This window comes from Mobula birostris, chromosome 4 (assembly GCF_030028105.1).
Source record: "Mobula birostris isolate sMobBir1 chromosome 4, sMobBir1.hap1, whole genome shotgun sequence".
Lineage (NCBI taxonomy): Eukaryota > Metazoa > Chordata > Chondrichthyes > Myliobatiformes > Myliobatidae > Mobula > Mobula birostris.
The window spans coordinates 204,915,267-204,930,861 of NC_092373.1; the positions used below are offsets into that span (position 1 = coordinate 204,915,267).

Sequence of the window (15,595 nt, forward strand, 5' to 3'; positions counted from 1 at the left end):
AATGGAAGATCGGGGATTGGTGGATGGGTAATGACAAGAGTGTGGTGACTATTGATTCATTCTTTTACCCACAAGTTAATTTCCTATTTTATATCCCCAGGACAACCCATAAACCCGCAGGCTCGAATTTACCCAGAGGAGATGATCCAAACAGGAATTTCTCCCATCGATGTGATGAACAGCATTGCCCGAGGCCAGAAGATACCAATATTCTCAGCAGCTGGTCTCCCTCACAACGAGGTATCTCCCCCTCCCACCTGCTCCACCACTCAGGAGCAGTGCTGACTTTGTCCCTCAGTGCCCCTTCGCTGATTAATCTCCATTCACTTGACTACCTTCGATCTACAAATATATGACAGAGTTATGGATTCATACAGCTTGGAAACAGGCTATTTGGCCCAACTAACCCTTGCTGACCAAGATAGAGTCATAGAGGAGTACAGCACAGAAACAAACCCTTTGGCCCATCTAGTCCATGTATCGCCCTCCATAACCCACTGTACCTATCCAAACTTCTCTTAAACGTTGAAATTGAGCTCGCATGCACCACTTGTGATGGCAGCTCATTCCACACTCTCAAGACCCTCTGGGTGAAGAAGTTTTCCCTCATTTCCCTTTAAACTTCTCACCTTTCTCCCTCAGCCCATGACCTCTGGTTCTAGTCCCACCTAACCTCAGTGGAAAAAGCCTGCTTGCATTTACTGTATCTATATCACAGGTGAACTCTGCACTGTCTACTTCCCCTTCCTGACTGTCACCCAGTTTCCTGCGTCCTGCACCTTGGGTGTAACTACCTCTCTATGTGTCCTATCCATCACCCTTCTAGCCACCCAAATGATCCCGGGGTTCATCCAGTTCCAGCTCCAACTCCTTAACGTGGTTTGTTAGAAGGTGCAGCTGGATGCACTTCTTGCAGTTGTAGTGGTCAGGGATGCTGGAGGTCTCCCTGCCTTCCCACATCCCACAAGAGGAGCATTCACCTATCCTGCCTGGTACCTCTACTGTCCTCGCTGAGCAGATGTAAAGAAAGGAAGGAAGAAAAAAAACTTAACTTTGAGATTTTCTTTTCTTTCTCTGACTGAAGCCTCGAAGACTCTGGCCACTGCACTTGCCCCTGCCTTCCTTTAATTAGCTCTTGCTAATCAATCCCAAATGTGGATTGGCCACTGGTCAAGATCAATTACACTGCTGCTTTTTCCCCACTCAGGCAGTGGACCTGAGTGAAGTCCCCTCCTCTCAAACTTCCGATGTCCGGATCGATCGTTGGTCAAAGTTCAACCGGCCAAAGTCCAAAGCTCAAAGCTCAAAAAAAGATACTGATTTAAGATGATCCCATTTGACCATGTTTGGCCCATAATGTAAGAACATTAGAAACAGGAGCAGGAGTTGGCCATCCGGCCCATCGAGCCTGCTTTGTCATTCAGTGAGATCACGGCTGATCTGGCCGTGGACCCAGCTCCAGCCCCATAACCCTTTCCTGCCCGGACCGGTCCTGAAAACTCAGGCCTTTGAGTCTGAACAGAGATGAGGAATTTCTTCAGTCAGAGAGTAGCGGATCTGTGGAATTAGTCGCCACAGGACAGCTGTGGAGGCCAAGTCATTGGGTAGATTTAAAGCAGAGATTAACAGGTCCTTGATTAATCAGGGCTTCAGAGGTTATGGGGTTAAGGAATACCTCTTCCCTTCTGTTCTAAAGGGACATCCTTGTACTCTGAGGCTGTGCCCTCTGGTCCTAGACTCCCCCACTATAGGAAACACCCTTTCCATATTTCCACCCTGTCTAGACGTCTCAGTGTTCAGGAGGTTCCTTCTGATGAGGGGCTCCCATGGTGCAATCCATCCCTATTTATTTAGTTAGAGATACAGCATAGAACAGGCACATCCTGCCCACCGAGCGCACTACACCCAGCAGCATACCAATTAAATCTCGCCTAGCCTACTCACAGGTCAGTTTACAATGACCTGCTAACTAGTACGTCTTTGGGCTGTGGGAGGAAACTGGAGCACCCGGAGGAAACCTGCGCAGCCATGGGGAGAACATACAAACTTCTTACATAGCACTGGATCTGAACTCTGCAATGCCCCAAGCACGCTGACCGCAATACTACCATAGTGTCCACGGTATACGAGGCTGGCTAGTGGGAGAGTGTGGGTAGGATCTTCCTGTGTGTGCTGTGCCTGGATCTGATTGTGGTCTCTTTTCCAGATCGCTGCGCAGATCTGCCGCCAGGCAGGGTTGGTGAAGAAGTCCAAAGCGGTGATGGATTATAGTGATGACAACTTCGCCATTGTCTTCGCTGCAATGGGGGTGAGTGCAAGGGCCCTGGGAACCATCACCCCAACCATGACCCTGCCCAACACACTCCCAACTCGCACCTGGGTCCCGGGAACCGTCACCCCAACCATGACCCTGCCCAGCATACTCCCATGTCCCACCAGGGTCCCGGGAACCGTCACCCCAACCATGACCCTGCCCAGCGTACTCCCATGTCCCACCAGGGTCCCGGGAACCGCCACCCCAACCATGACCCTGCCCAGCGTACTCCCATGTCCCACCAGGGTCCCGGGAACCGTCACCCCAACCATGACCCTGCCCAGCGTACTCCCATGTCCCACCAGGGTCCCGGGAACCGTCACCCCAACCATGACCCTGCCCAGCGTACTCCCATGTCCCACCAGGGTCCCGGGAACCGTCACCCCAACCATGACCCTGCCCAGCGTACTCCCATGTCCCACCAGGGTCCCGGGAACCGTCACCCCAACCATGACCCTGCCCAGCGTACTCCCATGTCCCACCAGGGTCCCGGGAACCGTCACCCCAACCATGACCCTGCCCAGCGTACTCCCATGTCCCACCAGGGTCCCGGGAACCGTCACCCCAACCATGACCCTGCCCAGCGTACTCCCATGTCCCACCAGGGTCCCGGGAACCGTCACCCCAACCATGACCCTGCCCAGCGTACTCCCATGTCCCACCAGGGTCCCGGGAACCGTCACCCCAACCATGACCCTGCCCAGCGTACTCCCATGTCCCACCAGGGTCCCGGGAACCGTCACCCCAACCATGACCCTGCCCAGCGTACTCCCATGTCCCACCAGGGTCCCGGGAACCGTCACCCCAACCATGACCCTGCCCAGCGTACTCCCATGTCCCACCAGGGTCCTGGGAACCATCACCCTGCTGAACAACCACCCCACCTTCCACTTGGATGAGAATAAAGGGGGCCTCTTTTGATTGGCTGCCAGTGACTAGTGGTGTTCCTCAGGGGTCAGTATTGGGACCGCTACTTTTCACATTGTTTGTCAATGATTTGGATAATGGAATTGATGGCTTTGTGGCAATGTGTGGATGATACAAAGATAGGTGGAGGGGTAGGTAGTGCTGGAGAAGCAATGTGATTGCAGCAGGACTTTGACAAATTGAAAGAGTGGGCAAAAAGTGTCAGATGGAATACAGTGTTGGGAAATGTATGATAATGCATTTTGATAAAAGGACCAATAGTGCAGACTATTATCTAAATGGGGAGTACGTTCAAGCATCAGAGGGACTCAGGAATCCTCGTGCAAGACTCCCAGAAGGTTAATTTACAGGTTGAGTCTGTGGTAAAGAAGGCACATGCAATGTTGGCATTTATTTTTAGGGGAACAAATATAAAAGCAAGGAGATAATGCTGAGATGTAGAACAATATGGGGGTGGGGGGATCTCATTGAAACCTACCGAATGTTGAAAGGACTAGATAGAGTGGATGTGGGGAGGATGTTTCCTATGGTCGGGGTATCCAGAACTAGAGGGTACAGCCTCAAGATTGAGGGATGACCTTTTAGAACAGAGGTACAGAGGATTTTTTTTAGCCAGAGAGTGGTGAATCTGTGGAATGCTCTGCCACAGACTGCGGTGGACGCCAAGTCTGAGGGTATATTAAAGGCGGAAGTTGATAGTTCCCTGATCAGTCAGGGCATCAAAGGATATGCGAGGAGGCAGGTGTATGGGGTTGAGAGGGATCCAGGATCAGCTCTAATGGAATGGGGGAGCAGACTTGATGGGTTGAATGGCTTAATTCTACTCCTGTGTCTTAGAGTCTACCCGTGACCCTGTCCAATGCACCCACACGGGTCTGGAGAACCATAACTCTGTCCAATAATCCCCCCTCACCTCCCATCTGGTACACCCCATTCACTCAGCCCACATCCCCTACCCCACCCCCATACCCCATAGACTCAATACACAACCCAAATCCCCTCCCCCACACCCACCACTACACGCCAACACTACTCTCCTGCCCCCACACTGCCATGCTCGGTGTGACACCAGGCTGGTTGTTAGGGAACAGTTACCAGGCTGGTTGTGACACCATGCTGGCTGTTAGAGAACAGTTACCAGGCTGGTTGTGACACCATGCTGGCTGTAGGGAACAGTTACCAGGCTGGTTGTTAGGGAACAGATACCAGGCTGGGTGTGACACCATGCTGGCTGTTAGGGAACAGTTACCAGGCTGGGCGTGACACCATGCTGGCTGTTAGGGAACAGTTACCAGGCTGGGTGTGACACCATACTGGTTGCTGGCGAATGGTTGCTAGAGCGGGTGTGACAGTGTGCGAATTGCTAGGAAAGAGTTGCCAGTCTAGATGTGACTGTGGCCATCTCTTCCTTATCCCCAGGTGAACATGGAAACTGCTCGATTCTTCAAGTCGGACTTTGAGGAGAATGGTACCATGGACAACGTGTGTCTGTTCCTGAACCTTGCCAATGACCCAACGTAAGCAGCAACTCCCTTCCAGGCCCTTCCAATGATAGACCACCTCTTCACACTATAGTAACAACCTCAACTGCACCCAGAGATCTCAAGTCCTCTCCTCTCCCACAGGGAGATCCCAAGGCCTCCCCTATCCCATGGGGAGATCCCGAGGCCTCCCATCTCTCCCAAGGAGACCCCGAGGCCTCCCCTATCCCGTGGGGATATCCCGAGGCCTCTGCCCTGCCCTGGACTGCCTCTCACCTACCGCCTGCATTTTGGCACTCACCTGCTCTCCGCCCGCACAAGGCATAACCTTCCCACTGCTCACCCTCCAGCCCACCAGCCTCCCTTATTCGGCAGTGACACCCATTACTGCCAGCACAGTCCTGGCCCGGCCCGGTCCCACCTGCCTCCTCAGTATCAGAATCAGGTTTATTATCACTGCAGCATGTGACGTTTGTTGTTTTGTGACAGCAGTATGGTGCAGGCATAACAGATTGCTACAAACTACAATCATAATAAAAGAGAAATCGGTCGGATTGGTGAGGTCGTGTTTGTAGACTCAGAAACCGGTCAGCAATCTGATGGTGGAGCGAAGAAGCTGTTCCTGAGTTACTGAGCAGGTGTCTTCAAAGTTCACATTTATTATCAAAGTGTGTGCACCATCTACAACCTTGAGGTTCATCTTGCGGGCAGCCACAAGACAAAGAGACATGGTAGAATTCACGACAAACCTCCACACCACAAAGACCGTCCAATGTGCAAAAAAGGATAATCATGCTAACAGTAATAAAAAGTGAGCAAAAAAACACAAGGAAACACGAGAATATCCGCAACAACGCACAGAAAATGCTGCAGGAACTGTGGAGAGGAGTACACACTTGAGGCCGAGGCCATTCATCAGGAAGACAGGGAACGTGACCTGCAGAATCCCTGAAAGTGAATGAACCGTTGTGGAACGTGTTCAGGACTGAGGCGAGCGGAGCCAGTCCGGGAGCCCGACAGCATCTGCTCTGGAACCTACGGCATTGCACCAAGCTCCCGCCTGATGGTAGGCACGAGAAGACAGGGAGACAGGTCAAACACAGGCGGACATCACCGAATATTTGTTCATTGCTTTGACTATTTTAATCTTGCGTGTACAGAAGGAGGCCCCTGTACCTCCTTCTTGATGGTAGGAATGAGGAAAGGTCATATCCTGCGTGTTGAGGGTCCTTAAGGTACCTTCTTTCCTGGCTCTGTCAGAGGGTCTTTCACCTGATCCAATATCTGTTTTTCTCTCCACAGATGCTGCCTGACCTGATGAGTTTCTCCCAGTATTTATTGTTTTTATCTCAGATCTGCAGTTGTTTGATTCATTTTTGGGGGGATCTGGCCAGCATTGATCTTATCCCTACTCCCCTCAAGAATCCGGGGATGAGCTGCTTCCCTGGCCTGTAGTTCCTCTGGTGAAGGAGCTCCCACAGCGCTGGTGGGAAGGTTTGACTCCTGCCATTGGGAACTTCCTCCCTGCATCCAGGCTTGCCCAAGACCTGCTGGGATTTCTATGCGATCTCCTCTCCTTTTTCCACCTTCTAGTGAACATAAGCCCTTATGGCCAGTGTTCCCTCTAAGGTGAGCACATGCACACATCTTTTGCTACTAACACACAAAAGGTTGTCACTCTCTACTTTGTTGGCATGTGAAGTACATTTCACGATCGAACACCATTTCCTTTTCCGGTTTCTAATGTGGACGGTGTTGGTAAGATCACACGATCACAAGACGAAGGAGCAGAAGTAGGCCATTCAGCCCATCGAGTCTGCTCTGCCACTCCACCATGAGCTAAACTATTCTCCCATCTAGTTCCAATTTCCGGCTTTTTCCCCATATCCCTTGATACCCTGACTAATTAGATACCTGTCAATCTCCTCCTTAAACACTCTCAATGATCGGGCCTCCACAGCTGTATGTGGCAACGAGTTCCATAAATCCACGAACCTCTGGCTAAAAAAATTTCTCCTCATCTCTGTTTTAAATGGGTACCCTCTAATTCTAAGACTGTGGCCTCTTGTCCTGGACTCGCCCACCAAGGGAAACAGCCTTTCCACATCTACTCTGTCCAACCCTTTCAACATTCGAAATGTTTCTATGAGATCCCCCCTCATTCTTCTATACTCTAATGAATACAGTCCAAGAGCCGTCAAACGCTCCTCATATGTTAGGCCCTGCATTCCAGGAATCATCCTCGTAAATCTTCTCTGAACTCTCTTCAGCATCAGAACATCCTTTCTAAGATAGGGGGCCCAAAACTGCACACACTATTCCAAATGAGGTCTCACCAGCGCCCCATAGAGCCTCATCAACACCTCCTTACTCTTATACACTATTCCTCTTGAAATGAATGCCAACATGGCATTTGCTTTCCTTACCGCCAATCCAACCTGGTGGTTAACCTTTAGGGTATCCTGCACAAGGACCCCCAAGTCCCTTTGCACTTCCGATTTTTGAATTTTCTCCCCATCTAAATAATAATCTGCCTGATCATTTCTTCTTCCAAAATGTACAATCGTACATTTCTCAACATTGTATCTCATCTGCCATTTCTTTTCCCACTGTCCTAAACTGACCAAGTTTCTCTGCAACCTTTCTGTTTTTTCAACCCTTCCTGCTCCTCCACCTATCTTGGTGACAACTTGGAGTTTCCAATGATTTGTCTGCAGATTTTAGAACTGGCTTATTTATACTGTTTTTATTGAAGAAATTACTGATTCACTATGTCAAATTCCGAAGAATCAAATGCATTGAGTTGCTGCCCCATGACTGGCTGATTAGATAGCTACATTAACGAGCAGGTGTATTGGTGTACCTAATAAAGTGGCCACTGAGTGGACTTCCTAGTTGGGAACATATGTGACTGTGAGGGTATCCTACAGGTGATAGTGCTCCCTGCACTGGCTGCCTGCGTCCTTCCTGATGGGTGGGACGGGTGGAGGGTTAGGGAGCTGCTGTTGGAGTAGAAAATGCAGTGCTTGGTCACATCCAAGGTGGATGGTCCCAGTCTTTTCTCCAGGGTACAGGAATCTAAAACCGGGTGAATTAGAATCAGGTTTATTGTCATCGCATGTATTGTGAAATTTGTTAACTTAGCAGCAGCAGTTCAATGCAATACAAAATATAGAAGAAGGAAAAAAAAAAGTAAATCAGTTACAGTATACGTATATTGAATAGATTAAAAATTGTGCAAAAAGCAGAAATAATATATATCTTAAAAAGTGAGGTAGTGTTCACTGGTTCAATGTCCATTTCAGAATTGGATAGCAGAGGAGAAGAAGGTGTTCCTGAATTGCTGAGTGTGTGCCTTCAGGCTTCTGTATCTCCTCCCTGATGGTAACAGTGAGAAAAGGGCATGCCCTGGGTGCTGGAGATCTTTAATAATGGACGCTGCCTTTCTGAGACACCGCTCCCTGAAGATGTCCTGGGTACTTTGTAGGCTAGTACCCAAGATGGAGCTGACTAGATTTACAACCCTCTGCAGCTTCTTTCGGTCCTGTGCAGTAGCCCCTCCATACCAGACAGTGATGCAGCCTGTCAGAATACTCTCCATGGTACAGCGATGGAGGTTTTTGAGTGTATTTGTTGACATACCAAATCTCTTCAAACTGGAGGTGGAGGTGAGAGGGAAGAGATTTAAAGAGGACTCTGAAGTCAGGTTTTTCACATTGAACGTATGTGTAGAATCATACAGAACGGAAGCAGGCCCTTCGGCCCATCTCATCTGTGTTGCCCAGTGAGCAAGGCATATGGGACTTAGCCCCTCTAAACTATGGAGAGTTAATGGAATCAGAATCAGGTTTAATATCACTGGCAGTGTTGTCAAATTTGTTGTTTTATATATATATATATATATATATGTGTGTGTGTGTATATATATATATATATATATATATATATGATTAAATTTAAAAAGTAATACAAAAAGAGCAAAAACAAAAGAAAAATATATTGAAGTAGTGTCCATAGGTTTGTTGTCCATTCAGAAATCTGATGGCAGAGGGGCAGAAGCTGTTCCTGAGTTGTTGAGTGTGTGGGTCTTCAGGCTCCTGTACCTCCTCGCTGGTGGTAGCAATGAGAAGAGGGCATGTCCTGGGTGATGGAGATCCTTAGTGATGACTGCCACTTTTTTGAGGCATCACCTTTTGAAGATGTCCTGGATGCTGGGGAGGCCGGTGCCCATGATGGAGCTGACTGAGTCTGCAGCTTTTTCTGATGCTGCGCAGTGGCCCCTCCGTACCAAACGGAGATAACCAGTGAACAGGGTGTGTTTGAGCCGGGTGCAATGGCACATTTGGACGGGTACGTGGATGGAGGTTTCGAGGTTCCCCATTACGTTCAGATGGAGTCTTGACCCTTTCTGTCCACTTGCAGTGCACTTTCTCTGAAGCTGTTACACTTTACTCTGCACTCTGCATTAGACCACAAGACATGGATCAGAATTGGGCCATTCAACCCACCAAGTCTGCTGTACCGTTTCTATCATGGCTGATTTATTATCCCACTCAACCTCACTTTCTTGCCTTCTCCATGTAACCTTTGACGCCCTTACTAAACTAGAATCTATCAACCTCTGCTTTAATGACTTGGCCTGCACAGCTGTCTGTGGCAATGAATTCCACACACTCACCACCATCTGGCTAAGGAAATACCTCCTCATCTCTGTTCTAAATGGACGTCCCTCTATTCTGAGGCTGTGCCCTCTGGTCCTTGACTCCCCCTCTGCAGGAGACATTCTCTCCATGTCCAATCGATCTAGGCCTTTCAATATTCAGTTGGCCTTGTCGTCCCTCATGCTACCTCAATGCGCCATTGTAATGACTACTGCTGTGTAACGGTACGCAAGACAAATCTGTCACCGAACCTCTGTATATGTGACTGTAATGAACCAGTTCCAGCTCCAGTGGGCACTATGGTTCCATAACGGTCAGTGCGACACTATTACAGCTTGGGGCGTCCCAGAGTTCAATTCTGACGTCATCTGTAAGGAGTTTGTACATCCTCTCCGTGGAATGCATGGGTTTTCTCCGGGTGCTCGGGTTTTCTCCGGGTGCTCTGGTTTCCTCCCACAGTCCAAAGACTAGAATAGAATACAACAGAACTTTGTTGTCATTGCTCAAGACGAGATTGCAGTGCTACTCCAGTCTGTGCAAAACAGATATTTCCAATGCATGCATTACAGCTTAATATATATATATATAAAAAAAAGAAAGAGGCAGCAACTCCTGGCAGTTTTTTTTTGGAGATTTGACCAGTGGCCAATTGGCGTTTGGGATTGATTAGCAGGGGCAAATTAAAATAAAGCAGGGGTGGGCAGATTGGCCATTGTCACAGTAGTCATTGTCAGAGTGGACCGAGTCAGAGTGGAAATTTTGGAGCTTTAGCTCATTGAGGCTGCAGTGAAGGGAGGCTTCAGACAGAGAAGGCAACAAAGAAAAGCTGTAGGTATAGTTTACCCCCCACCCCGCCACCCTCCCCCTTTACTGATCAGTTAGAACAGTAGAGATGCCAGGCAGGATGTGGGAAGGCAGGGAGACCTCCAGTGTCCCTGAGGACTACAACTGCGAGAAGTGCATCCAGCTGCACCTTCTAACAAACCACGTTAAGGAGTTGGAGCTGGAACTGGATGAACTCTGGATCATTTGGGAGGCTGAGGGGGTGAAAGATTGAACATATAGAGAGGTGGTTACAGCCAAGGTGCAGGACACAGGAAACTGGGTGACAGTCAGGAAGGGGAAAGGGGTTAAGGAGCCAATGCAGAGTACCCTTGTGGCCAAGGTCAGGTCTTTGGCACTGAGTCTGCCTCTGTGACTCAGAAGGGAAGGGGAGAAGAGGCGCGCTGTGCTGATAGGAGATTCATTAGTCAGGGGAACAGAAAGGAGGTTCTGTGGACAAGAATGAAATTTCTGGATCGTACTTTGCCTGCTTGGTGCTAGGGTCTGGATATCTCAGATCGAGTCTTCAGTCTTAAGTGGGAGCGTGAACAGCCAGAAGTCGTGGTCCATGAAGGTACCAGTGACATGGGTATGACAAGTAATGAGGTTCTGCACAGGGAGTTCAGGGAGTTAGGTGCTAAGGTAATGGGCAAGACCTCCAGCGATGTGATCTCAGGATTGCTACCCATGCCACGTGCAAGTGAGGCCAGAAATGGAAAGATTATACAGTTTAACACATGGCTAAGGAGTTGGTATAGGAGGGATGGTATGATTTTTGGATTACTGGGCTCTCTTTCAGGGAAAGTGGGACCTGTACAAAAGGGACCGTTTGCATCTGAACTGGAGGGGGACAAATACCCTAGCAGGAAGATTTGTTAATGTTGCATGGTGAGATTTAAACTAGAGCTGCAGGGGGATGGGAACCAGAGTGCCAGAACAGTTAGTGAAGAGTTTGTGGAGGCAGATGCTGTTAAGACGTCAGCTAAAGTCAGGAATCGAAAGGTTGAGCATGGTGCGACTAGTGTCCTGAGCTGTGTATGTTTCAATCAAGAAATATCGTAGGAAAGACGGATAATCTCAGGGCAAGGAGTAGCACCTGGAATTATAGCCATTAGTGAGACTGGATAGTTCATAACACTCAAGGCCATTGGCAGGCCGAGGTGTAGCATTATTCAGCTGCACAACGGCTCTTGGGAAGAACCTGCTTTTTAGTCTTACTGTCCTGGCTAAGATGTTTCTGTATCTCCTACCAGACAGCAGGAGGTTGAACAGACAGTGTCCGGGATGGGATGGGGCTTTAATGATGTTACGAGCATGCCGTAGGCATTGAGGGTTGTAGATTGTCTCCTGGTCTGGTAGTAGAATCCCATTCATGTGCTGAGCCATCCTAATCGCCCGTTGGAGAGCGTTGTGACCTGTCTTGCTGCAGCTAAAGTACCGCACTGTCATAATTGGTCATTGTAAATTGTCCTGTGGTTATATTAGGGTTAAATTGGGGTTGTTGGGGGTCACTGGGAAGGTGTGGCTTGAAGGGACTGATCAGCCTATTCCATGGTGGAATCCATCAATCAACCAGAATCAGGTTGAATATCACTGGCAACAAATTTGTTGTTTAGTGGCAGCAGTACATTGCAATACATAGTCATAAAAACTATCAATTACAATAGTGCAAAAAGAGAGCAAAATATAAAAAATATTGGTAGTGCTCATGGTCTCATTGCCCATTCAGAATTCTGATGGTGGAGGGGATGAAGGTGTTCTTAAAATGTTGAGTGTGTTGCTTCAGGATCCTGTATCTCCCCCTTGATGGTAGAAATGAGAAGAGGAGTTGTCCTGGGTGAGAGAAGAAAGCCCTTAACTCCGAGTGGGGTCATCAGGACGCCGTCATGGCAGCCTTTTTTTTAGCAGGCTTTCTTATTTTTACGAGGCCGAGTTGGTAGCTTCACGTTCAACCCAGCACGGATAGAAAGCGTGCAAGGGAGCCGGCTGGATTCGAACTCAGGAGCCTTCGCTCTGAAGTCCGACGCTGACGCCACTATGCCACCAGCCGGCCTGTCCTGGGTGAAGGGGGTCCTTAATGATGGATGCCACCTTTTTGGAGCACTGCCTTTTGAAGGTATCGTGGATGCCAGAGAGGTGAGTGCCCATGATGAAACTGGCTGTGTTTACAACTTCCTGTATTTTTTTTCCAATCCTGTGCAGTCGCCCCTCGGTACCAGGAATATGGGTCAAATGCAAGTAAATGGGACTAGCTTAGATAGGCAATTCGGTCAGCATGGGCCAGTTAGGCCGAAGGGCCTGTTTCCAAGTTGCGTTACTTTGGAACAGACAGGGTGTGATACTCTGTTTCATGATTCATTGACAAATTTATGGGTTCAAATTCAGCCCAAAGAACAAAATGGTGAAATAATATATTGTTCAATAACTGCTGAAATGTGTTTTTGATAGTGGTCGCCTCCTGCATTTGCCAGAGCTTCTGTTGTAATTTAGGTGACCAGTCTGACAGCAAGTCCACACCATTCCCACATGATCCCAGAGCAGATGATGGGACAAGCCTTGGGAATGGGACTGCCAGGGTCCACTAAGGGTCATGATTACCATGGTGATATCAGTATCGTGGTGGCTCACAGCTGACTCCTGGTGGTGGCCAGCGGCATTGCAGTGAACTCTCTTGGGAAAAGAGGAAGGCTCTTCGGTCCATTGAATCCATGCCAGTCTTTCCCCTTGACCCTTCAAATTACTCTTGCCTCCTCCTTCAAATCAATAAGATTGAAAGAGTGCAGAGAAAATCTACAAGGCTGTTGCTGGGACTGGAGGACCTGAGTTATAGGGAAAGGTTGAATAGGTTGTGACTTTATTCCTTGGAGCGCAGGAAAATGAGGAGAGGTTTGATAGAGGTATACGAAATTCTGAGGGACGTAGATAGGGTAAGTGTAAGCAGGTTTTTTTTCCATTGAGGTTGGGTGAAGCTAGAACTAAAGGTCATGCGTTAAGCGTTTAAGGGGAAGCTGAGGAGGAACTTCTTCATTCCCCAGAGGGTGGTGAGAGTGTGGAACGAGCTGCCGGTGGAAGTGGAGGATGTGGCTTTGATTTCAGCATTTAAGAGAAGTTTGGATAGGTATACAGACAGGAGAGGTCTGGTCTGAGTGTGGGTCGATGGGACCAGGCAGAATACTAATCCAGCATGGACTCGATGGGATGAGAGGGCCTGTTTCTGTGCTGTCGTGCTCTATGATTCTGTGAAAACCCTTTTTGAAAACCCTGCTACAGTCCCTCCTACTGGCAATTCCAAGTTGCCTACGCTCAATGTCAAACCACCCTACTCATCACTTTTCCCAAAATATTTAAATTAGCTTTTCTGCTTCCCAGTGGGAATGGCATTCCTTGTAACTTTCCACTTGGGAGCGTGAACATCAAATTCTCAAAACTTCTGGTAGCTATCCTTTTCTTCAACAGCACGGAACACAACAAACAACAAAACAACAGCAACAGTAAAACAAGCCCCCAGCACATCTTGGACTATGTTAGTCATAGACACAAGCAGCACTTTCACTGTGTGTGGGGCAAATAAAACTAACCGTATCTGTGGCCCAATCTCGTTCCCTGTAGCATCGAGAGGATCATCACCCCTCGTCTGGCACTGACCGCAGCCGAGTTCCTGGCCTACCAATGTGAGAAGCACGTCCTGGTCATCCTAACGGACATGAGCTCCTACGCAGAGGCCCTGAGAGAGGTGGGTAGCGGGCACGCGGGGGCAGGTTGGGGGAGAGTTCAGAGTGGTAGTCAGACCAACGAGGACAGCTAATTCATCTGTATCAAATCAAATCAGTTGGGTTTGTGTTGGGCAGCCAGCAAACGTCGCCAGGCTTTCAGCACCAACATAGCATGCCCACAACTCACCGACCCTAACCCTTTGGAATGTGAGAGGATTCCAGAGGAAAACCTCACGACCTTGGAGAGAATGTACAAACTCCTAACAAACAGCACTGGAATTGAACCTCAAACTTGTAGCTGGCACTGTAAAGTGCTACACTAACCTCCTCAGTACTATGCCAACCTTGATGCCAGTTTAAAATGCCCACAGGAGCAGATCATAAGGAGCTATAATACGACCGTTCAACAGTCCCGTAACTATGGACTCTTAACTTCACAATCTACCTTGCACATTACTGCCCTCTCTCCATAACTGTAACACTCTATTCTGCATTCTGTTGTTGTTTTCCCTTGTACTACCTCGATGCACTACGTAATAAACTGACCTAACCCCATTATTTGACTCACATCAGTTATACCTTCTGGGTTCCAGAGGGAACAAGCCCACCCCATCCATTCTCTCCACTTCTCTCTGAAATTCCTGCAACGTGCCTGGAGCACCCCACTCCCGATCTGGGTTCCAGCCCAGGGGTGCAGTGAGGGTGCAGGACACGGGGGAGAGCCGAGTGGGTGGCCACCCACTGGCTCCTTGCTGTGATCAGACCGGCTTCAGTGCCTGAGAGAATCCGGTTTATTATCACTGACGTTTGTCAGGAAATTAGTGGCTCTGCAGCAGCAGTACGATCCGTAATACTAGAAATTATGATAAAATATATAAAAAATAAATTGTGCAAACAAAGAGCAAAAGAATGAGGTAGTCTTCATGAACCATTCAGAAATCTGACAGCAGAGGGGAAGTAGCTGTTCCTGAAATAGAACATAGAAAACCTACAGCACAATACAGGCCCTTCAGCCCACAAAGTTGTGCCGAACATGTCCCTACCTTAGAAATTATTAGGCTTACCTATAGCCCTCTATTTTATTAAGCTCCATGTAACTATCCAGGAGTCTCTTAAAAGACCCTATCGTATCTGCCTCCACCACTGTTGCCAGCAGCCCATTCCACACACTCACCACTCTCTGAGTAAAAAACTTACTCCTGACATCTCCTCTGTACCTACTCCCCAGCATCTTAAACCTGTGTCCTCTCCTGGCAACCATTTCAGCCCTGGGAAAAAATCTCTGACTATCCACACGATCAATGCCTCTCATTATCTTATACACCTCTATCAGGTCGCCTCTCATCCTCCGCTGCTCCGAGGAGAAAAGGCTGAGTTCACTCAACCTATTCTCATAAGGCATGTTCCCCAATCCAGGCAACATCCTTGTAAATCTCCTCTGCACCCTTTCTACGGCTTCCACATCCTTCCTGTAGTGAGGCGACCAGAACTGAGCACAGTACTCCAAGTGGGGTCTGACCAGGGTCCTATATAGCTGCAACATTTACCTCTCAGCTGCTAAATTCAATTCCACGATTGGTGAAGGCCAATACACCGTATGCCTTTTCAACCACAGAGTCAACCTGTGCAGCTGCTTTGAGCGTCCAATGGACTCAGACCCCAAGATCCCTCTGAACC

General features: G+C 48.6%; 1 protein-coding gene across 1 annotated transcript in view; it reads left to right on the top strand.

The window, feature by feature from the left end:
• The window catches only part of LOC140196888 (V-type proton ATPase subunit B-like), a 60,460-nt gene that overhangs the window by 24,712 nt on the left and 20,153 nt on the right, over positions 1–15,595 (top strand). The window contains exons 6-9 of the mRNA XM_072256796.1: positions 101–240; positions 2,207–2,308; positions 4,661–4,758; positions 13,815–13,938. Coding sequence (XP_072112897.1) covers positions 101–240; positions 2,207–2,308; positions 4,661–4,758; positions 13,815–13,938 — 464 coding nt within the window. The remainder of the gene's footprint in view (positions 1–100; positions 241–2,206; positions 2,309–4,660; positions 4,759–13,814; positions 13,939–15,595) is intronic.